This window comes from Mycteria americana, chromosome 4 (assembly GCF_035582795.1).
Source record: "Mycteria americana isolate JAX WOST 10 ecotype Jacksonville Zoo and Gardens chromosome 4, USCA_MyAme_1.0, whole genome shotgun sequence".
Taxonomy (NCBI): domain Eukaryota; kingdom Metazoa; phylum Chordata; class Aves; order Ciconiiformes; family Ciconiidae; genus Mycteria; species Mycteria americana.
The window spans coordinates 86,688,567-86,712,691 of NC_134368.1; the positions used below are offsets into that span (position 1 = coordinate 86,688,567).

Below are 24,125 nucleotides of genomic sequence, written 5' to 3' on the forward strand. Positions count from 1 at the left end.
TTCTAATAATATAACTCTTATTTAAGTGCTTCTTTAGGCATTCCTGAACGCTCATGTATACTTCAACATGGTCCTGGTAATTTTGTTTTGAGAACTAGAGACCCTGAGGCACAGTGGAACCAAATACCTAGTAAGATACCAGAAACCAAAGTAGACACCAGAATTAAAATTCAGTTCTCTCAGATTTAGCATGAATGGTGAGATGAATTCAGGTGTGCCTTCAGTGTCAGTACATTACTTGACTGGCAGCAGGATGACATTAGCATGGTGCCCGATTACTAATCCATCCTCCATTTGGCTGGGAAATAAAAACTTCGAGGAGGTGCTAAGGTCAACACTGCCAGGCTGCACTAGAGCTTAAAGGCATGCCCAGCCCAGCCATCCAACAGAGGGGCAATACCCTGAAAGCAACATCATTTTCCACCCATGAAGCACTCCCAGACTCCTCCTCTGCCTCCACTCTTCAAATAGGAGGTGTGTGTGGTGGTTCTTTGCCATTTCATAGGTGACTTTTAGGTGAGGAAGACTGGACACCCCTGAGCTAGACTACTTTGCCTTTTTTATGTATTGATATACTGTATGTTATGTACTTATATAATTATATACTGTACTTTATGTACTTATATAATGGTCTACAGATGGAAAAATAAGTTTAAGAAAGCTTTATGTGTGTCAATGTGCACAGAAATATGGTAAATCTGTGCAAAGACTGCTCATTAAGCTTCTCACTAGAAGCCCTGTAGCTATTAGTTTCATACATTTGCATGAGAAGCAGCACTTCTCATTCTATTAAATGTTTAAAATCAGTACTTTTAATTAAGATAAGCTTTCCTGGATCTCCTTTCTTCATTATTCTGCTATAAATGACCATCATCTGTAACACAGAAAAACAGCAGGAACCTATTACAGGGAACACTGTTCCTTTTGTCAAAATCAAGGATGTAAAATTAAATAGAAGCAGCAAGTTTTCTACTATACTATCTGATATACGGCTGTCAGAAGAACACTTGTTATCACTAGTCCTGAACAACTTTCCTTCATGCTTAGGTTTACGACTCAAAATAAACAATGAAAAATCAAGTTCTTTTGATTATTAAAACAGTTTATGAAGGAAGTGTGTTCATTTCTCATCTAAATTACAAACACCTAATACATTTGTGACTCTGTAGTACTCTGAGGTTTAAAAAAAAAAAAAAACAAAGCAAACGAAAAAGTCACACAACCCTTTTCCCCCTTCAAATTGCATTAAAGATAAGGGATAGAGTAATTGATGTTGTGCATAAGGCCTATAACCTAAAATGCAGAGGCACCCATTACATTTAAAAAAAAAAAAAAGAAGAAAGATTTATACCATGTAAAATTACATTTCTCTACTTGAGAGCCAGATTTCCGTTGCACCACTGATAATGCACATCTGCAAAGTACTGCGATTGTGTTTGTTTATATAGAAAAAACTTATATGTCAGTGTACACAATGGTTAATTTAGATGGGCAAATATTTATTGAAGGTAAAAAAGCTTTCATATTCCAGAAACTATCAGCACAGCACTAACACGTGGTTTGCTGCACAGAGCCAAAAGTCTATCTATAAATTATGAGAGAGTATTTTCAGTGACCTTTTGGAAGTGTTTTTGGCAGATTATGTCAGGCAAATATATATTTAATGCTAATGACCTTGTACATTTGTATTCCAATATGACACTCAGATGTGTACCAAATTGTTAAAATATTACTTTCAAACATTCAAAGACCATATCTAGCAATACATTCTAGGGTACAGAATCCCATTTATGATAGATTTAAAGGCAATGAGATCAACAGTTTTAAACAATTGCTGTAGCAAAAATTATTAAGCTATTTAATATTGCTTAACTGGCAAAGGAAACAGCATAATTTTACTTAACTAACTGGGCTCAGCTGCTGTATCTCTTAGATTCTTAAGTGGAACGTCATCATGCAGTTATGAAATTTGAGCAGAAAAATATATCTGAGATGTCAGTAACAAAAACAACTCTTCTACTTACTTTAGTGGGGGCTTTGCATGTAAGTTAGAGTAATTCAAATGAAAATAATAAAGCTATTTTATTGCAATAGTAACTAAAGTACTTTCTTTATCAGCTTCCTTTTCTAATTTACTCTGAGGAAAACAGATCCTAAAAAGTTGGCTAATGCATCAGCCAAGATTGTTTGTAAACTCGGCTCGGGCAAGACATCGAAGTACTTAGTTGGCTGCATAACCCATCCCACTGTTACTACACTCTTTACGTTCTGAGCATTACATCTGTTCTGTAAATAGGTTTTGTAAAAGTGAAAGACCATTTGATACTGCACACCCTGACCATTCAGCTACATGCCTCTACACTGACCTTGTCCACTTTGGAGAGGGGCAACGCATTGATTAGCTTACACAATAAAATGAGCTACCAAGGTCTGTCAGTTTGGTTTTCATTGTGTACTCAAACTGCTTTACATACCATAGTAGCATGCTTTCTGTCAACCAACCAACATTATGGGTACTTCCATGAAAAAGATGGCCAAAGTGATCAATACACTTGCCTTTGATTTGGTAGCTTCTCTTGCTGCAACCAATTCAGAAATCGTTAAGCTGTAGTTCTAGGAATACACTACCTATGAGGTTACATAGCTTCCATGTGAAGAGACAAATGACCATTTAATATATATAAATACTGAACTGCAGATGCAACTTTCTGCAGAACACAAGATTAAACTAAGGAATCAGATTAATTTCCCTATTAATATTTTGCATAACTAGAGGAATAAAAAATACTTTCCCCCCTAATTTGTATATTTATATAAAAATACGTTCCTGACTTTGAATGCTATGGTTTTGCCAAAGCATTACTGGAAATTTTTGCACGTGGGCCAAGAAAATTTGCTTTCAAGTCTATCTATATGTAAACATGCTAAATTAAACTCTGAATTATAGTTTCTAAAAGTTCCCAGAAGCAATAGCAAGCAAATATATAAAACCTATTCAGTACAAACTGGTACTGACATGTACCAAGCATTTGATTGTAAAGATGCACAACTTACTCATAAAAGAAGTCACTCTCTCAGAAATAATACTAGAGAAAGCTGTGTTAAGTAATGCCTGTACTATATAGTATTTTAATGTACTGAAGATGCGTGTAGCCCTACTCCTTGCTGTATTAAGGAAAGCCAAATAGATGGCAGAAGAAAAAAACAAAAAAGAAACTCACCCAAGGTCACAGATCAGATCACAGCACTGCTGTAAAAAACTAGTTTTCTAGCCAGTGCCGGATTATACTTTTACTGGCTCCCACGTGATAGCTCAGAGTAACAATAACAGAAGTTTAGACTGATAGTAGTATACTAAGTGTCTCGGCAAAGTATGGCAAGATTAGCCTTTTCTGATGTAAGATGCATGGCAACAGTGACCCAGGAGGGGATTGGTAAGTGTCAGAGCAGAAATTCTTGGCAGGCAGCAGACGGCAAGGATTTGACAGACAATCTACAGGGATGCAGAATTTAGGATTTCACTGATGTCATACTTCAGACGGCCAAATACAGATGGATATATATAACTCCAGAAACTAGCTGAGACCTAAGAGCCTTTCTTACTCTGAAGAATCTCCTTAAAGGCAACAAAAATAAAAGCAATAAAAATAAAAGCAATATATCAGGTGCCAACCCTACTTCCATGGAATTTTGCCATTTATTTTATCAGGAAAAGAATCAACTGTGAAATCTTAGTGAGCTTTTAAAACTGGCAAAACCACACAAGATGATCTAGAATTGAGAACGTGAGATCCAGTGCAAGAGAAAGAGAGATTATTTGTTTTTTAAAAAAAGCTTAGAAAGAAATACCTCTATTCTAGAAACTTCAAGGGACTGGAGTCAGACACCCGCAGAGCGAGGATTCATGCTTCTGCCTTTTCTGATGGTTTTTTCCTATTCATGCTCTCATTTCCTAATAGAAAATTCCTAATGAAAACTGATTTCAGTGATAAGTTATGAAATACAAGCACTTTTGTGGTCAAACCAGAAAGATTAGTAATGTTACACATACAAATACAGGTTTTTTCTTAAATATCTTTGAAATAAACATACTGATCCACAAATAAAAAAAGCTCGAGCTATTTTTTTTCAGGGAGGAAATAAGTAATGCATTTGGTAAAATACACAATTTAATCTTTCTCAGTTCTCCCTCTGAGACTAAAATCAGTATGAATAATTTTTTAAACACCTCTGTAGACTTTAAAAAGTCTGCATCAGTTGCATCTCTTCACTTCCTGTTGGTATAGAACCTTGATTTCCAACCACAAGGAAAATACAGTATCTGGAGAGTATTTCACACAGACTACTACTAGTACGGAGGACCTGGAAAAAGTTTTGTGGTAGACAAGTTACTTCATTTTTCCTATATAGAAGGTTATCTTCAGATGAACAGATGTTTGGTCATAGCCTGCAGCTCCCTCTCCTTACAAGCCTAGAAGTGAAATTTTGCTCATAGAAGACCTGAAGGAGATGTGCAGAATTTGACAAAGAAAGCTTTGCAGGCAACCAGGAATACAACCCACAATTATAAGAAATATTCAGTGGTACAGCTATATCTTGTTCATAAGAAACCTGTAATATTCCTGCTTTGTCTGCTGCTCCTCGATCAAGCTTTAGTAAGCTACAGAGATCAGCACATTGCTGGAGGGTACAAAAAGAACAAGTATAGGTTAGAAGGTGATGGAACACTGTAGGGTATTTTCTGCACACGTATTACAAATTTCCTGTTGAAGGCTATGAGGGAAAGGGAGAAATCAAAGGAAAAATATTTGGGTTAGCTTAGCCAGATTTTAAAATAAATAAATGTACCCAACAGCACTCCCTTGTTTGTTTTCCTGAGAAGGGCTGTGTGTCCTGTAATCCAAAAATCTCCAAATTATTTTATTTATCATTATTTATTAATACAGAAAATTATTTCAGCCACAGTAATAATCTCTAAGGTATTTACCATTTAGTCTATGATGTGAAAGAAACTGGGGTCATATTAGATGCAGAACAAGTCTAAGATTTACAGGCCTTCTGTCACTTTGACAATAGGTGCTTATGATGCTTTGTTTTCCTTATTATAACTTCAGTTAATGTAAGAGGTTTTTATCAAGTTATCTAAGCCTCTAGAATTTCTCAACCAACCTACAAAGTAAGCTTTAACATTGTTGTCATTTCAGCAATTATTTGGAGCATCACAATGATGTTAGTACTCAGGTTTTCATTATAATTATGGGCAGTTTGTGTTACCCTTACTAAATACATTTATAATGCACACCTTGCTTGCACCTTTGAAGTAAGTGCCAGTCATGGCAGATGGCCGTAAGAAAAACCTTGCCTGTGAAAATATACAAAAAGGAACATAGCCCAGCCTGAAACTTCAGGAAAAGTTTTTTTATATTCTTTAGGATACACTTGAGTGTCAATCTAAACATCTGAGAAAGCATTTTTGCTTTTTAAAAAAAACTTTTGGTATTGTTATTTATATGAGCAGTAAAGACCCTGATCAAATCTGTTTGCATGATTACGATCTGACTTTGCATGAGCCAGCCCTGTTTGTTTTCACCTCAATTTTAGGTATGGCAACAACACTCAGAACTACGCTGTGCGAGTTGGAGACTATCACACACTGGTACCAGAAGAGTACGAGGAAGAAATTGGAGTCCAACAGATTGTGATGCATAAAGAGTACAGGCCTGACAGCAGTGACTACGACATTGCATTGGTGAGGCTACAGGGGCCAGAGGAACAGTGTGCCAGATTCAGTACCCATGTCTTACCTGCTTGTTTGCCATTAAGGAGAGAGAGACCACAGAAAATTGCTCCCAACTGTTTTATCACTGGATGGGGTGACACAGGTAAAAATGTTTTAATGATTTCCACTCACCAATCTCGTTACCTGAGGCTGCTTATTTAAAAAAAAAAAATCTCAAATACTTAAGAAAATCCTCAAAGTGGAACAATTTTACTCTAGTTATATAGGGCAGTATTTTCCCTCCTGATCCTTAACCAGGAATGACAACACTTTGTTTACTGAATTTAGTCTGTGTTTGAAAAGTGGCGATTAACCATGTCACTCTAAACCACAGAACCAGTCAGTAAAACGGCCTCATTAAGACTGACAAGCATGAATGAAGAGCTTATTTGCTGCCAGGCACACCCTGAGCAGCAGCTTATCACCCATCACCCCCTGCCTCAGAACATAACTAACAGCTCTAATATATTTAAGGTTTTTAAGGTAAGTACGATGAATATTTTAGAAAGGTTCTTTAAATTACACCACTTCAATAGAAAAATTGAGAGAAAATATACACATAATAGAATTTCAAATAACATTTTTAGTCTCTCTTGTTACCACTGACATTTTCAATCAGCAGTTAGATTTAAATAAGAGAACATCTTGCCAAAATTTACGAGAGCCACAACTGAATCTGCAATCCAGGCTTCTGGAACAATCTAGCCACTTTTTAGGTCAGTAAAAGATTCTTCCTCTTCAAAGGTCTTTGTCCTTTAAATGTTTTACAAATTAATAACCATGTTTTACTTTCATGTTTTTATGGTGTCGAATACAGTGCAAGACAGCAACTACACTTGAGCCTTTGTTCCACTGACTGGTTCAAACTGGCAAGGAGACAAGGCGGCAAGGCCAAATATCAGTTCTTCCTCTTTACATGCATTAATCTGTGTGCACAGATGTCTGGGTCACTGTACTACAATAAAGGAGATAGACTTGTAGGGTGGGTTTTTTGCTAAAAAACAATTGCTAATTCATTGCCTAGCTCTGTCTAGCTTTTTACACAATTCACTGAAAGTTCTGCAATACTGTTTTCTTTGGACATCTATTTAAGGAAATATTAACCTCTGTAATAATTGGCTTTAATTACAGTAAGAAATTACATCATTGCAGTACTTCAGCTGAAATTTCACACACACTATACGAATCATAATTACTTTACAAGTATTAAGATTTTACTTAAAAAAAAACAAACCCAACACTGGCTTTAATTTCCCATGTTTCCAACTGAAAAAGAGGTGCAAGCTACAGAAAAAAGCCAAATGATTTAAATCTTCACGTATTATAAACAGAGCACTCCTTATACAATGCAGGATTCACTACGGATAAAGAAAACCAAAGGACAGGTTCTGCTCACCCCCACAAAATGAAGATTCCTTCTGGTCAGGAGTCCCATTAGTACTCTGGTACATAGAAGTTACCAGGATTGTAAAAGATTCAAATGATACTGCCAATCTCCACCAGAATACACTTGGGATCAGTAACATTAGCTCCTCAGTTGAGGTGACAAGCAAGCTTGCGCATACTTACAGGGTATAAGCGTGATGGTTGGCTGGGTGCTCTACTTGGAAGCCGACAGAGGATGCAGCACCTGTCAGGCTGAGCTAGACTAGATTTGAACTGGTGACCTAGAAATGAAGTATTTCTGCAGCTTTAGTCTCCATGGCTCAAGACTCCCCAAAATAGCTTCTCCATTTAGGTATTAAGGCATATATTCTTATAGAAGACACAGACTGTGTTTGGAACAAAGCAAATTCCAGCCTTGGAAAGATCCAGTGAACACAAGGAGTAAAGCTACATCTTAAATTTTAAGCTTTTTGTTTTTTAAAAAAAAGCATTTATATTCCATATTTACAATAGCTATATATTATTATACTATATAGTATTTTAGTATTATATTTAATGCACAGTAGATTTTTTCAGTATTTATTCTTGTTTTCAGTCATTTTATTTAATGACAAAACAGTGTGAAGGACTGACAGCAAAAATTGGATTAAATCACATTTGTGTTTCCAAGAACAATCATCATAATGAGACAGTAATTTGGGTCTGCTTTTCAGGAAGGGCTTATTCAAGAACATTACAACAGGCTGCCATCCCCTTACTTCCCAAGAGGGTATGTGAAGAGCGCTACAAAAGAAGATTCACAGGAAGAATGCTCTGTGCTGGAAACGTCCAGGAGCAGAAACGTGTTGATAGCTGTCAAGGAGACAGTGGCGGACCACTGATGTGTGAACGTCCAGGGGAAAGCTGGGTTGTGTATGGTGTGACCTCCTGGGGCTACGGCTGTGGAGTGAAAGATTCTCCAGGTGTCTACACAAAAGTATCATCTTTTGTACCCTGGATAAAAAGTGTGACCAAACTATGAATGTCCATAATGAAAACCAAACTTTATTAACAAAGTTTGAGGCAGGACAACTTGGACAAGCACAGACAGTGCACAGCTGGGGCCCACAGCGGGTGGAAACAGACACATTTTCCCGATTCATGTGTTTTTCTTTTTGTTAAATCCAAGCTGTATACACGCAACCTTTCCGGTTAGGGATTACTATCCAAAAAAAAATCCCTCTGTGTTAAGGAAGTTTATATATTGAACGAACACGTTACCATGTATCTACAATAAGGAGAAAAGTGACAGCCAGCTTAGAGTAACATTGGAGCAGGACAGCTGGAAAGTTCATGAGATTCACTGCCCACAGGAGGATTGTAGTAGCTCCGAGCTATTTAAGCTCCAAGCTTCTCTAGAATTAATTACAGATCTCAAAATTAATATTCAGTCTAGTTTATTTAATCAGTTCTTGACTGTTTTCCTATTATTCCTAGGATCTTACACCAGTCCTCTAATTTTGACTCGTCTCATTAGCTAATGAGACCATTAGCGGGTTGATTCTTGGTAGTAATTCTGAGTCTGTATTAAACGTTAGAAGGAAAGTAATTGACAATAATCAGATGCCCAGCTATTCTGATAAATGTTCTCACAGCTTAGCGTGCATAAAGTACATTCCCAAGTAAAATAGGTAGTACACTGGAAGTTAGTTTCCCTGCAAACATCCTGCACAGCTGCAAGAGCTAGATCAAAAACAAATGACCTCTTATTTTCTTTCCTCTAGAGAAATATCATTTGTCTTCTTTCCAAAATTCTTAATTTTTAGTACATACAGCATTTTGGAGAGAATTTACTTTTCCTATTTACCACTAGCTGTCAGTACAGTATCAGACTAACAAACATCCCAATTCTCTCATTGCTGGGTTTGGAGGGGCTTTACTTAAGTAACACTAAGAACCTCTGTCAATCCTACATGAGAAAGTTATAAGTATGTGCAATGCAAATACTGGAGATTTTGAGCCAAAACCTGTCTGAACGGGTCTATGAAGTCTTAAACTACTATTTTCTACGAGATAATATTTAGACAACTCTCTCCTGCTCAGCTGCAACACTGGTTCAGACTGATCTTACAGGAAAGGTGAGAGTTAAGATAGTTTTCAGTGACTTCAGAAGTATTGACATATTTTGATTCCATTTAAATCCTTTTACAGATACTGTTCCCCATGCTATGAAAACCTTAACGGTTTATTATAAAAACGCACTGACAAAAAGTTACTCTTGATGTAAAAGACAAATATAAAACAACTTACCATCCTTTTAGAAAGAGCCATGCCATTGAACTTACTACACAGAACACAGGAAGTAATCACCATCTCAATGCAACACTAATGGGTATCAGTCGTGAAAATATCTGCGACTAACTACAGTCAAGAGTGAGACAGGAAAGTTCAGTGCTACCTCTACGATCCCTGTCAAAGGCCATTCTATCTGCAAGCGTGCTCTGCGTATTATATTAAACATGCTTCTTAAAAAGATGAAACGAAAAGCTCTGTGGGCCATGAACCGCTCCAGTGTGGCAAGTGTGGCAGATGTGTGTCACCACATAGTGATTGTGCAAACTGTGACTACCAGTGACTGTTTTCCTGTGTTTCCTATCCCCAAACGCTCTGGCTCCAACAGTGTTGCGTGGCCTTTTGTCAACAAAGTGGGATGCTTGTATTCATGTTGTAAGTGGGCAATCATTCGTTTCTGTATGGTTCTGTGTCTCTCTGGTGTTGTAACAAATACCCAAGACAACTCAATTTGCGTACAAAAGTGGCGATGACATTGCAGAAGCCCATGTGATTGAAGACTTGGCCCTCAGTTTCTCTCCGATCTCAAACTTAGTTTTCAAGGGTCATGACTAGTTTAAATATCTTGCTGGAACTGGTGCTAAACTAGTACACAAGGTGCTTTAATATATTTTAGCTTTCCGTAATTCCACACTTTGAGATAGTGTGAAATGTTTTATTTAAAAACACATCAAAAATCATAGTACTGTGACCACCTAGTGTTAGACCTACGTGAAACACTCTGCTAGCGAACTTTAAAACCATTTACGTTTTTACTTATACATAGTCCTTTTAATTAAAGGAGAGGGGAAGTAAATCTGTCAAAGTGTATTTACTTGTACCATCAAAGCTTTGCTACGTAAGACCCATTATTTTGAGACTTGTAGAGAATTAGGCTATATAGTGCAATACACATTGCGTACAGGGGAAATAATTTTCTTTTAGAAGTTGCACCACAGAAATACAATACTTACGGGGGAGAAAATAAATCAGGTCTGCATACTAAATGTAGTAAACATTTAGGTTTAGTACAGTAGTTCATTAGTTTTGCTCTTTTAATAGGATGCTTTATTAGACTTTAAAATGTTGCACTACCGTTTTCATGCAGAGAGCATGCCTTTTCAGTTTCTAACATAAAATGAAACTGTCTTTATGTTAAGCCATTCTAAGTTTTGTTCAATGAGCCTGATGATGTAAATGTATACAATAAAAACTGCCACACTGACTACAACTTTTATACATTCATTCTGTGGATAACGTACAAGCAGATGCTGCAGGAACATCAGCTGGGTAAACTTCATGTGAGCTTTCTTAAGTGAAAAAGGGTGCTCTTGAAAATATTTTCTTCAAGGCATATAAGCCCTGGGCCATTTTCTCAGAGGTGGAATCTGTACATTCTGTACAATGGAATTCCTAGTGCTTTGTGTGCTTTAACTTATACCAGTTAGGTTGTCATAAATAAGTTTATCCTATGCTCTTAAAACTGCCCAAGAATTTTTTTTGACCCTTGCTGCTCTCTCCTTTTTTCAACATTTTTAATACATACAAGGTTGTAGAAAAACCTGCTCTTCAGCTTACACTAAGGGTTTTTTGTATTAAGCAGGTTGGCCACTGTTAACAGCGACATAAACTAAGAAAACACTCGGCACTTCTATTACCAGAGTAGATGACCATCTTAAACACTGATGTGTAATCTATCCAGGTTCCCCAGCATTGTGAAGATTTATAGTTAGATGCAGTCCCCCAAACTTCCCAAGTCTTTGTCCATTTTCCAGAGAATATACAGACAACTACATCAGAAACAAAGAACAGAAGCATTACCGCAACTGACACACAAAGCCTATTTAACATGCATTTATCTCAACCCTGAACAGCTTCCCAAAGTAAAGGGGCACTTTTCTGTAAATCACGGATAAATCAAGATCCCATTTTATCATTATATGCAGAATATCTATAAGCCCAGCTGTCCTACTTCCAGAAAAATTCACAGCACTGTAAGAGCTTATGTTTAACAAAAAGTGAGTCCTGAATCAATGTTCTCCATCCTTTTCAATGTTACTACAACTATTTCACACTTTCAAGTGCTAGAATATTTATACTCAAGATTTTTTAATGCTGTTATGGTTTCAGAGTGGCAATTGCAGAACATAATGTACAAGGACACTAAAACAATTAGGCTCAAGTAGCATATCCCAGTAGAAGAAACCACCCAGAAAACAAGAAGTTTATGGTATCAGTAAAGAAAAATGGTTTTTGTTTGTGCTTCCAGCTGTGGGTAACAGCAAATGCAGTTAACTGAAGTAGAGACCAGACACACCTCATATACATTAGATACCTGCTCACATGCAGTAGTTCCTATCCCACTTATTTAGCACGGAACACAGAAACCGACCATGTAACTTCCTGCAAATGCAACACCAAGCAACCACAAACAGGGAAAAGATTACTTAAGAGTTTGCAAAGAAGTATTTACCTTTGTAGCAATGTAAAGGAAAAAAAAGACTGGGTTGGGTGAAAGTTAGAGAGGTGTGAGACACTGGATGTAACTGCAGATGGAACAGGGTGCAGAAAACTAAGGAGCATCTATAAAGGTAAGAGCTAAGATGCAACAGGAATAGAGTGGAAAGACAGGAAAACAGTTGTTTGGGAACTGGGAATTAAATTTTAAGAGAAATAATGAAAAACAAGCCATCCTAAGCCACATGCAAATGAAAAAGCCACATCTTGTAAGAATACTTCTATTGCACTCAAGTAACGAGGGAAGGCAGATTTCACTACCCTCTGTGCGTGTGACTGGATGCTCAAGGAAAACTTCAGTTATAGGAAAGGCTATGTAACCTCATTAAGCACTCAAAACTAGTACGAGATACCCACAGCAAACATTATAGTTCATACTTTTGTATTTGACCATAATCTTGAAAATTAGTTTTCTCTTCTCTTGATTCAAACCCAGTTTTATTTTTCCATGTTCTAAATATTTGGTGAAGAATCCTCCGTTACAGGCACAGAGACAGGACAGTCAGTTTTCAAAGGGCAACTTGTCAAAAAAAAAAAGTTCAGTTATTATGCACCAAAACTGTTAAAATAGATTAAAAAAGGCAGCTGCTGTCTGATAAAAAGCAAAGGCTGAAATTGAAGGGAATTGGGGTAACACATCAGATGACCACATCAGTGCAATGTCATACAGTAACTAAAAGCCAACACCAGAAAGCCTAGATTTTTCAGCATCATTTCAGTGACCACAGAAGAAAAATGCTTCTCTCCAGACCTTCATGTCATATTCTTGAGTTTTGTACTCTGTGTTCAATATTGTTTTAATGCATTCCAGATCCCTGGAGAAACAGATCCCCAACTCTACTCCTGCTTCTTCCTATTCCTTTGCCTCCACCTTGTTTTCTTCACAGGATCAAAGCCAGTCACAAAAAAAAAAAAAATCTGAAAAACTAAGGAAGCCACTTTGCACCAGGGTGCCTGCCCGAACAGCAACCCCACTTGCACACAGTGGTAGCACTCTCCCGCCCACACCTCGTCCCCGGCATAGCAGCAGCTTTCTCCTAGTCACTGTCTGCCTAGCATTTTCTTGTGTAAGATACACAAGTAACTGCCCTTGTAGAATAGATGTGTTATTTTCTAAAAGCACTAAGGTTACTACAGAAGTCCACTCTTCTTGGAGAAAAGGAAATTCAAGGTACATGCTCATGACTGTTGGCTACCAGGCCTGGCAGCCACAAACTTGGAATCCTAAGCAGTAAAGATGTCATATGATAGGGTTGTAGGCAGAGCTGTTTAAAAGGAAAAGAGTAATCACACACCGCCAATTAAACAGGTGTAGTACCACTTCTTATAGCTCCACACAGAATACACATTCAGCTTTACTTTGGCAATGGCAGGAAAAGTACATTTAAAAAAAAAAAAAAAAAAAAAAAAAAAAAAAAAAGATGATGTTTCCTACGACAGCTCCCTAATCTGCCTACCAGTCTCTTCCAAAGTGTAACTAACATGACCATTGGAAGTAATTTCCTCAGATCTAATCCACATTGTATTTAAAGTCCACAATTCCACCCCTACCCACTTCAAATAGGAATCCTCAGCTGCTGAGTACTTAGCAGTAATTGCACTGCCTACTGATCACAGTTCTAGCTTCACAGATCTTGTTCCCCAGCCTTTTCAAAGCCTCCCCTTCCCCCCTAACTTTTCTGTTTGCAGTGACTTGCAAAAAATTTCCGTATTAACTGGAAGATATTCCCCAAGAGATTGTGCCAGCACAGCTGCTATTAGCTAGGACAGTAAATTTACTTGTAAGTAAAACATGTATCTTGTCTGACTCTGCAATGATTCACCATCTACGGGAGCTCCATATATTCTTTTCTTAAATATGGATTAAATAAAAGATCCCTCAGCAAATTTTGTAAATCGAAAAAGCAGCTACATTCAAAGTCACTGTTTCTCCCCTGCAGCAGTAACCTCTGATTAAAGCCATGTCACTTCCGGAATGGCTCCCAGACAACACATCAGCCAGTCACTGCTTTGCCCTGAAACCATACAGAGTCACAAATATGAGGCCCAGCTACCAAAAGCTGTACCCCCACAAGAGGCAGATTTGGCACATGTAAGTAATTCCAAAGAACACGTGCAGGTCTAGTCTTGGTTATCAGTAGTCTTGTAAGGAAGAAGCGACACTTGTGGTGAAAGACGATGTCTCTTTATTGACTTATTCATACATTTGAATGCTTTACATTGGCATATATACTAAAATTATGACTGTAGATTTCACATTCATTTTCTAGACTTCACAAACTTACCTTCAGCTTATGCGGTACATGTATATTCCTTGCAACAACTTTTCTAACACACTTTAACAGCAGAAGAGCCACCACTTGAAGGTGCACGTCATCGATTTAATACTGCAGTATGGTCAGTCACATAACTGAGTGCAGCACAGCCACTAAACTACCGTGAGCATTATTATAATTGCTTAAGACTTGGTAACAGCCCAGAGATAGGAGCAGCAGCAGATCCCTGAAAGCAGCACAAAATGAGCTAGTTGTCCTAACTGTATTTGTATAGAAGCAGTCAAGGCTAATTTTAGGCACAGTAAGCTACATTCCAGGCCCTCTTTGTAAAGATGAGAGATGGACCACAGAGTATCTCATTACAGGCTCCAAGTCTGAACTTTAATAAAAAAAAAAGCTCATTTCTGTTAAGTCTAAAGTGAGATTAAGATCTAGCCTAAAATTAGCTTTTGTTAGCTCTGCTTGATAACCTGAAATATTATTGCTCACAAAAGGCATCAATTCCCAAAGATTAGACAGATCCACCCTACCCTAAGTAAAAATTAAAAGTTCTAGGCACAGCTACTCCTAGAATTCACATGTGGAATTTAGCCCCATCTTCTTCTGTCATCACAACTCAAGAGTGTTTTTCCCCTGCAAAAACAAGTTTGAGGCAGTTTAATATTGCTACCAGAAACACACACAAGACAGCAAACATCACTGAACAGTATGATGCCTCCTAGGAGTTGTAAACTGCTCTGAAAGAAAACTATTAGTATCAACTTGACATCTCCCTCTGCTCCTGCAGTTGCAGACTACTCTTCATTAAATCAGAAACATGCTTATTAATAAAGACATTCCTCTTGCAGACACCCCCGAGAAATCTGTGGATTCGGATGCCTCCAGTTTGGCAGGCAAAAGCACAGGCAACATACATTTTATCATAATCCAGTATTCCTAGCATATCTAATATGTCTACACCCTAAGCCCCATTCTTCCTAGTCATGCTAACTTATGCGCTTGGTTATATTTTTCTGTCAATAAAACACACACACAAAGCATACCTTAAAACCAAAACACCAAGCCTGTACCTTGATTTCAACAGACCACTCTCAGTAGTTTAATCGCTAAACATAAATTTTTCCCGCCCAAACCCTCACTTCTAAGAGCTTATTACGTAACGCATACCCAGTCACGTACTTTTTGGAAGGGAGGATCTTCAACGGCAACAGATACGTCTCCGTACTTTCTGCTTCTGCGCTCCTAAGGAGACAAGAAATAATTAAAGTAGAAGACATTCAAAACCTGGGCTTTAGCCGCTTATTGAGGAAAAAACAGGAGAAAACCAACCAAACAAAAACCACAGAAGGGGGGAGACGGCCGATCCCACGGCGCCGCACACCTGGGCCGACTCGGCCTGTTTCTTGCTACAGTCAACGACTAATACCCACAAAAGGGTAGAAGTTTTGCCAATTAGCAAGGAACTGCTCTTCCATGCCTAGGAAGGGAGACAGCCACGCGCGGCAGCCCCCATGGAGTCATGGATCACCCCTCCCCACCCCCGCCACGTGGCGGCCGCCATTTTCCCTCCCTCACCCCGGCCCTCTCCCCGCCGCCGCCCAACGGCTCCCACCCGGCCCCCACCTCACCACGGGGCCCACCTGCTGCGCGCTGCGCTCCGCTCCGCTCCTCTCCTCTGCCGCGGCAGCTCCACTCCGGCCCAACCGCGCCTCTGGAGAGGAGCGCGCCGCGCTGCTTCACGGCTGCGCCAGCGCCCGGTCCGCAAGTACCTCCTCCGCCTCCCCGGCCCGCCGCCCCGCCAACCGCCGCCCCGCGCGCCTGCCAACGGCCGCCCCGCGCGCCCGCCAACGGCCGTCAGCAGCCCCCACAGCCAAGGCCCCGGAGGCCGCGCGCCGCCAAGCCGCCTCCGCGCGCACCACCAGCAGCTGGGCGCTGCCAGGGTGGGGGCCCCACCCACGGGGTGGGCGGGGCCGTCCCCTGGGCGCAAAGGGGCGGGGCGGAGGGCGGGGCGGGGCTTTGGGCCCAGGACGGGGGGGCCGAGCGCAAAGGGCGAGTGAGTTCCGCGCTCAGCTGAGGCGGGGTAGAATGGGCGTTGGGGCTGACTGCAAATAGTAGTAAAAACCTTTCATTTTGCTTTCTGGTCCTTTCTGAAGCTCCTGAGTAGCATCCCCAGGAGAAAACGGATTAAGGGGTCCATGGAAAAGAGGCTGCAGTCACTCCCCAAACCAAGGCAGTTCTCTTCAGCTGGTCTAGACGCTGATGCTGCTTTCTACATGTAGACAGAGATACATGTATGTATGTATATATGTGTTATCTATGCTTGGTCAAGTCATAAGATGGGCCTTAAATGCTAAAACACTATTTGTTGTTTGATAACCATGGACTAAGGAGAAAGAAGAGGTTGTGAGAGATGTGCTAGGAAAATGAAGTCATCCCTTCAGGTGAACACGGGCAATTTTCCAGTCCACATCAACAAGTGTATCTGGTTAATGCTGGCCAAATTCCCACACCCTCATTTTTAATTAGAACAGAACAGACTATTTCAGTTGGAAGGGACCTACAACAATCATCTAGTCCAGCAGCCTGACCACTCCAGGGCTGCCCAAAAGTTAAAGCGTGTTGTTAAGGGTATTGTCCAAATGCTTCTTAAACCCCGACGGGCTTGGGGCATCGACCACCTCTCTAGGAAGCCTGTTCCAGTGTTTGACCACCCTCTTGGTAAAGAAATGCTTCCTCATGTCAAGCCTAAACCTAATTACCATACCTTTTACACCACAGCATCTTAATTTTAGTATTATTAGTCATCCTCAGTGCAGGGAAGGGCAGTTTTTAAAGGCCGGGCACAGGCTGCTCCTCAAAGGTGAGTTTGTATTCTGTGCATGGGTGTACTGGAAAGATGAGGCAGGCGGTTTTGGCTTTTGCAGGCCAGAAGCCAGTGAATTGACACAGCCAGGGGACTGAAAATCTGGCTCCATCAGCTACAGCGGGATGACTTTATATTTGAATTGTTAGGGAGATTTTGAAGAAGAGGCTGGAAGTGATGACTAGTGTAGTGCAGGAAGCTGCCTTTTGGCCTGTATTTTAGAAATGGTGCACATTTCTTACCTTTTTTCCCCATGAAAAAGATAGGAAATTATTTAAGGCATATCCATCATGTTAGGTGTTTTTCATCATTTTCAGACGATGACGACGACGATGTAATACTACTGCTTCAAAGATATGACTATCAGGCAGTACTGTAGAATAATGAAACTGCTGCTAGGATTGTACAAAAGTGTAGAGACAAATTACAGTCTTACCATGCCCTACAGTCCTACCCGTGCCGTAAGCTAAGCCTCAGCTGTTCTGACCTTGCACCGTTTGTGTTCAGGAATTTTATTTCCACTCTGTCACGTACATAAAAGAGCTGGCTCCTGCCTTTAGTTCATAATGTTTTCCTTCCAGACAGAGTTCTAGAGCCAAAACATATGTACTGTGTTTGTATTAAAAAATTAGTGCTTTTCTCTTTTGTTTTTGGAGGGTTTTTTTGTACAGGAGTAAACCGGTTCAGAATTCAGCTGAAGAAGTGAGCTTTACTGGGAGACTTAATAGGACAGACAGTCTTGATGAGATAATTGAGGAGACACAGTAAGATTTCTTTTCAGGCAAAGGAGCCCATTTCTCTTATCTCCTGAATAACACAGGTTATAGGATTTGAAGTAGTAATTCTGAACCAAGCCCCTACATCATGGTTGAACTAGGCCACTTCTGTTTCATACCTTTTGGAAGAGATCTGATAGTGACCTTGTGCTACTCGACTGATGGCTCTCCTAGGTAGACAGACATCTGAGCAATTAAAAGTACATGAGCCTTATTTCCCATCTGAACTTCTCAAGAGAGAGAGGATCAGAACAGAAAAAGGGAAGTGAAGAAAGAAAATACTGTATTAAAAAAGAAATAAGTAACCTGACAGAAAACAGAGTGGTGAAGACTCAAGCTCACTATATGCTTTTCAAATCTATCACCCTTAATCTAAATTCCTCCTCCATTCAGGTTTCCCTAGCCCTTGGTTTCAGCTGTTAATTACTTTCCTGTTCCTGTGATTTGTCCTTTGATGCTGACTGTTGTGGTTTCTTCATCCATGTGGTCCACAGAGACCAAAAGCTGTCTTTTGCCTTTGAGCTCTAAGAATTTTGGGATTGGAAGAACTGAAAAGAAACATTAAATGAAAACAGATAAATTGGAGACAGAGGCCAGGCAGGTGTTAGTTGTAGCAAGGATCTTTCCCTTTGCTTAGTACCTTTCTGTTATTACTTTACTGTTCCGCTTTTGTTATTCTTCGAGATTACAGAGCTGGGTATTATAAAAGAAGCTTAGACTTCTACACTATCATGTAGAAGGTTGCATCATTTCTTTGTAATGAACGGAATATTTTAACATAGGTTTCCTATTTTCTACACCCCTATGAAGATATTAAGCAGTTTTTGCGCAGCTAGATAGTACACTTCTCTATTCTGTTCTGAATTTGTTGATAACGGTGAATTTTCCTTTGGACATTCATACCACCTTCAGAGGTTTCTCCTAAGAAAGGTTTTCTCATGTCTGTGTAGGCTGATGCATTGGCACAACTATTGAATCCCCAAGGCAAATAATTTGAATAAAGTCTGCTTGTTATCTTAAAAATAGCAAGCTCTGGAAATGTTTCTATGGCACATTAGCAATTTCTGGCACAAGAAATAAAAAGTAAGCAGGAAGCAAAAGCAGTAAAACGAGCAGCTGCATAAAGTAGTAATATTCACTCACAGAGAGAGTAAGCAATATTTTTCATTTCTGACAACATTTCATGCTGCTCCCATGCTCCTGGATTGTGTTGTAGCTCAGTGTCAAGCTGCAATAGCTGCTAACAAACCTGGAAAAGGACAGCTTTTGTGAACAGAAAAATCACTTCCACACAGCACTACATTTTCTTATCAGAGTTTATTGTCGCACTTCAGATACCATGCCACTATCAGAATAATATCTATTTTTTATTTTAAAAAACTTCAAGAAAAATGTTTCCAGCAATTTTCATTCAATGTGAATGACAAGAGTATTACATCTATAAACATTGAAATATCTATTTAATTTCTTCCTGAGGAAGTTTCACATTTTTAAGCAATGAAAAAGGATATTCTGTACAAGATAGTCTGCAAATCATTGAAACTAATTCTTTCTGCACAAGGAGAACTGGGAAAATATCACAGTATTTTCAGGAATGTTTGCTCAAATAATTAAGTGATTTCACATCAGGATCTGTGTTTACACCCCCCCTAACGGTCACTTTCTGCTCATAATCACGCATTGATTTTTAATGGCACAGATGTCTGCAGAAAGCAAATTTCCAAACAATAGTTATGAAAATAAAGGTGAAGCTCACATAATCAAGCATTTGTTAAAGAAATTGCTTGTGCAGTTATCTACCAGGGTAATAGAAACCGTGGCTGTGTTACCAACCACAATAAAACATCTGACTGTGACTAGCAAATATAAATTTGTTGTAATGAATCAGTATTTTTTAAGAATGTTAATACTGATAGTCTATTTCTGGAAATCAAACACTGATTGTAGGTAAGCTGTGAATAACACATCTAGCTGTTGTCTGCATGCTTTGCTCAGACTCTTCATTCTTCACCAAGTTGACTGCACATTAAAAGTCATTCTGTTTTTTAAGTCTCCTGTTAAATGTAAGAACATATTTAAATAGAATAGTTCTGGAAGAAAAAAAAGTGACTTCATACCATCTTTGTGTAAACAAGTAATAAGCAAACATCAGAAACTCAGAACTGCAAAGAGCAGCAGCAGTTTGCCTTTACTTGTCTACTGGTTTTGTGTCTGAGACTAGCCCGCCTAGCGTACAAGAAGCTTATCCCGCAGCACCTTTTCTAAAGATGCTAGTGCTTAACAGCTGCATCTCAACAGGAGCTTGGACTTACGCAGATTTAAGATCACGCCCTTTCAGATGCACAGTTCTAGGTCAAGCTACTTTGTTCACAGTATCAACTCAGGTAAAGTTACCACAGGAATCTGCTGAAGACTTCCCTAGGAACTCATTTATTTTGTTCCCAGTTCCCTCCCTTAGGAAGTGCACTGGGACGATACAAGAGCTCCACCCTGCTGTTCCTCATCAGGACTTGAGAGTCACCACAGCACTCCTTCCTGGAGGATGAGCTTTGCGATTAGCTGCCAAACCAAGCCTAGTCCACCCAAGGCCAAGGCCGTGCATGCAGGGGGCTTATCTTCCCAGTGCTACATGGTGACTGCAGTTGGGCTGTTTTACCCGATCACCAACAATTGTAGGGGGCTCCTTGCCCTACCTCAGAGAGGACTTCACAGAAGCAGTCCACAGATCTAAGACATGTGGACTGTGGTGTAAAATTTGCCTGGTGTAAAATTTCTGGAGGGACAATGCAACCAATGTGCATGTCCCCATCCCCACTCTGTCCTTGACTGCCCACTCATTCTTGTTCTGCGCGAGCCTCGATTTCCCAGAGAAAGAAGACAGAAAGGGAGCTCTTGAAAACAAAGAATGAACTATGAATGTGGCTGAAGCCTGTTCCTCCTGCATGTAGGAGGCACTCGTGTGCAGAGGGTCCTCTCACCATGAAAACCTCAGGCATTTGATAGTGCCCAAAGTTTTTCCTATTTTCTTCTATTTTATAATTGCTGCTCTGAAGAACATGGAGGAAGTGAGGCAGCAGTGCACAAAACAGGAGCTTCATGCAATCCCTGCGGATTTTTAAAAAATGTTTGAGTGATGTTACATTAGGTTATATCAAGGGTAAAATAAATCGTGCCAGGATGAAAACCCCAGGTATTTTCTCCCATTATTCAATTTAGTTGTAACAAATCCATATAGATGCTTGCAGGATGCATGAGCTGTCCATAGCATGCAGAGTATTTGCTTTTACAGATGTTCAGAATCCAGAATGTTTCTTTTATCAAATAAGAAGTATTTAAGACAAGTCAGTTTTTGGGATGAATCCATATGACACTGAATATTTAAAGTGAAATGAAAATTCTCATTCTGTCTAATAAATAATAAAGATGTTCATCTTAAAAAATGTCTACTCTAGTAGGTCCTCATCATTAATCATGCATATTCCCTTAGCAAAAATGTGCTGCGTAAAGAATATTGTTATATACAGCAAATTTGTCTAGATTTTTTCTTTACAGGCCTATCAAAACCAGGTATTACATAGACAAAATCAATAAATAATAAAGATTACCAGTTAGAGGTACAGTAAGGATCTCAACATCTGTTTTCTATTTAGGGAATAACAGACTGGTTTCCATTCTGTTACCTTGAAAATTAAATTATATGATTACCTAAATGTTGTAAAACAGCACTGAGACATACAAAGTTTTTCCACCATTTGATGCATGTTTTTAACTATTCACCCTAAAACAATTTATGATAACATTATAAAGCTACTGTAAAAAGCATTGCATTTAGTACTGTAGTTCTCTCTTGTTTTCACTACCTCTTCATGCCTTTAGAAACACCCATAGCCAAAGTTCAGTGGAGAAGCATTAAGACTATACTCAGCTGAAGTTTTCATTGATCTTCTTTCTCAACTTTTAAGTACTATTAATTAGACTTTATCTGACATCTAAACTGATGCATTGTGAGATGTATCATTGAAATGTATCACATAAATGTAAGGCTGGATATTTGTGTTTTCCATGATTAGAGCGTAATTTTCTACCATGGTTACACACTGTGTTTATTCCTCCCCCCCCAGCTTATTCCAAACATGTTTAAAATATCTGGAACCAGAACCAGTATTTTCATCTGGAAATCTGACAGATTTTTGCAGCTGACGTAAACTGGAGGTTACTGAAAGATGCTACAATTTTGATCAGGTTGAGGGATCTTGGAATACACAAAAAATAGTGGTGCAAATTAAGGCAATCTAAGTATGGATCTGTTTCTGCTCTTTACGAGTTTCTTATTCATTTCAGTGGAGTCACTCCCGATTCACAGCAACGTAAGCCCAGAGTGCAGTATCTGGATCTGGCTGCTCACAGAAGCCAGGAGTGAAAGCCTGTTCATTGCACTGCTTCCGTTTGGTTCACAACTGTTGAAGTATAATACTGCTCGTAAGGATTATACTGCAACTTTTGTGCTTCACATGTCCCATTAAATTTCTGTTCAGATAATGGCTATATTCTGTATTTTGCCATTTCAGGCAGTACAAAATCAGACATAGTAATTATGGACAAAGGCCCTTACCATATTGTAAGGGTGTGTTGTTACAGGCTATAATCATAGGTAATGTTTTTTGTGTGTGTGTTTGGTTTTTTCTACACTGCTTTTGCCTGTGGCTTCCAGATTCTGCTCTGTGTATTTTGTTGCTGTGCACAGCTAAATTGTATGTGATAACTGTACTTCTCACCCTTGTTAATATATACTTAGAGTATTAGCAAGCTGATTCCAAAGGCAGAAGTACACTTGGCATTTTGTGCTACATTAAGTTTTCTTATTTTATGCAAGACAATAATCAAATAGTAAGAAAAACTGTCAGCGGTCTAACAATGGGCTACAAAACCTACATGAGACACCATATTTTTAAACTGATATATAAAAATGTAAATATTTACCATGAAATTGGACAGGTCACGTGTCTCTGAAGCTTACACCAGTTGCAAATAACTGCCACATATGTGCACAGTAGTCCACAAGTCCACAGGCCCAGAAATGTTTATGAGAAAGATTTGGCCCACCAGAGCTCTAAGAAACACATGTATTTTCACAATCCACATGCCAGCATATGGAAATAATTTCTATCTTTTACTCTTTTTTGAAGAGGTATACCTTACAAGACCTTCTGGTAGCTACTGGAAACTTTAGGTATGATGACAGAACTGTGGAAGAGAGGTTTCAAAAAGCCTTTTTTTCAATGCTATCTTACTTTCTGTAGCTCCTGTCTCAGCCACGATGGCAGGGGTTGTCCCAATTTGTGTAGAAGTTTCGACAGTTCCACATTGTGATCTCTGTAGTAGCTTGACAGAAAAGCCCTGCACTGATGGATACAAAAGGAGATATTTTTATTTAATAAAATGCTGTACTGCAGTTGCTGTGAATTCTAGGTTTCAAAGTTTGTTTTACCTGTGTCAAAACTTTACTTTCTCTTACGCAATTTATATTGTTTTATGCTATCTACTGCATGCAAGTTTAAGCTCTTCAGTTAGGAGCTGAACTGTAAAAGATAATTTCAAGAGAAACAAAGTTTGTCCAAAACGAACACTGAAGTCAAAGCAAAGGATCTGATTCTACTCTCAGATAGTCATGTAAATTAAGAACCGTGCTGAAGCTGATGTAGTTACTTTGAATTTACTGAAGCGTGATTGAAACCAAAGCTGCTAAAATATCTTTGTATGTAGGCATGTATCAATTAGTAACCCCATTTTCAGAAGTATTTAGAGTTGAAAAATACAACAATAAACAAACACAGTCTTGTCTTATCTCTAGCCAAAAGCCTTCTCATCCAATGATTTTATATCAGTATGATTCCACTGATGTAAAGTTACGTATAATTTAAGTACTGTGAGAAAAAAATCCTGGCTTACTTGCCACATTAATACTTACTGCTGTAAGTATTACTTTTTATTTTATATAATTTATATTTTATATTTATATAATTTATATTTTATATAAAAATTTACAAACTAAATTTTTATTTGCGTTTTAGTCAGGCTAAATGAAATGGGAATACAGGACAGAATAAACATAAAAGTTACAGCTAGAATAGGAGACTAAACTGCCCTTGGGTACAGGCTACAGCATTTGATTTGATGGAAATTTCTTCATTTGAGCATTTGTCTGGGGAAGGTATTTA

At 38.9% G+C, this 24,125-nt stretch overlaps 2 protein-coding genes and 1 non-coding gene across 4 annotated transcripts in view; 1 reads left to right on the forward strand and 2 right to left on the reverse strand.

Annotated features, from left to right (window-relative positions):
• Window positions 1-10,710, forward strand: part of PRSS12 (serine protease 12) — a 44,164-nt gene extending 33,454 nt beyond the window's left edge. The window contains exons 12-13 of the mRNA XM_075501188.1: window positions 5,602-5,882; window positions 7,879-10,710. Of these exons, the coding sequence (XP_075357303.1) occupies window positions 5,602-5,882; window positions 7,879-8,186 (589 nt within the window). The 3' untranslated portion in view covers window positions 8,187-10,710. The remainder of the gene's footprint in view (window positions 1-5,601; window positions 5,883-7,878) is intronic.
• Window positions 10,711-15,662: 4,952 nt separating this feature from the next.
• On the reverse strand, window positions 15,663-15,793 carry LOC142409620 (small nucleolar RNA SNORA24). The gene has a single exon (XR_012775715.1). It is a non-coding gene; the product is annotated as a small nucleolar RNA SNORA24 (small nucleolar RNA).
• A 7,323-nt stretch (window positions 15,794-23,116) lies between these two features.
• LOC142408757 (bifunctional heparan sulfate N-deacetylase/N-sulfotransferase 3) overlaps window positions 23,117-24,125 on the reverse strand; it is a 74,147-nt gene continuing 73,138 nt past the window's right edge. For both annotated transcript variants that reach the window (XM_075499316.1, XM_075499315.1), the window contains one exon: window positions 23,117-23,309. In XM_075499316.1, coding sequence (XP_075355431.1) covers window positions 23,190-23,309 — 120 coding nt within the window. In that variant the 3' untranslated portion in view covers window positions 23,117-23,189. The remainder of the gene's footprint in view (window positions 23,310-24,125) is intronic.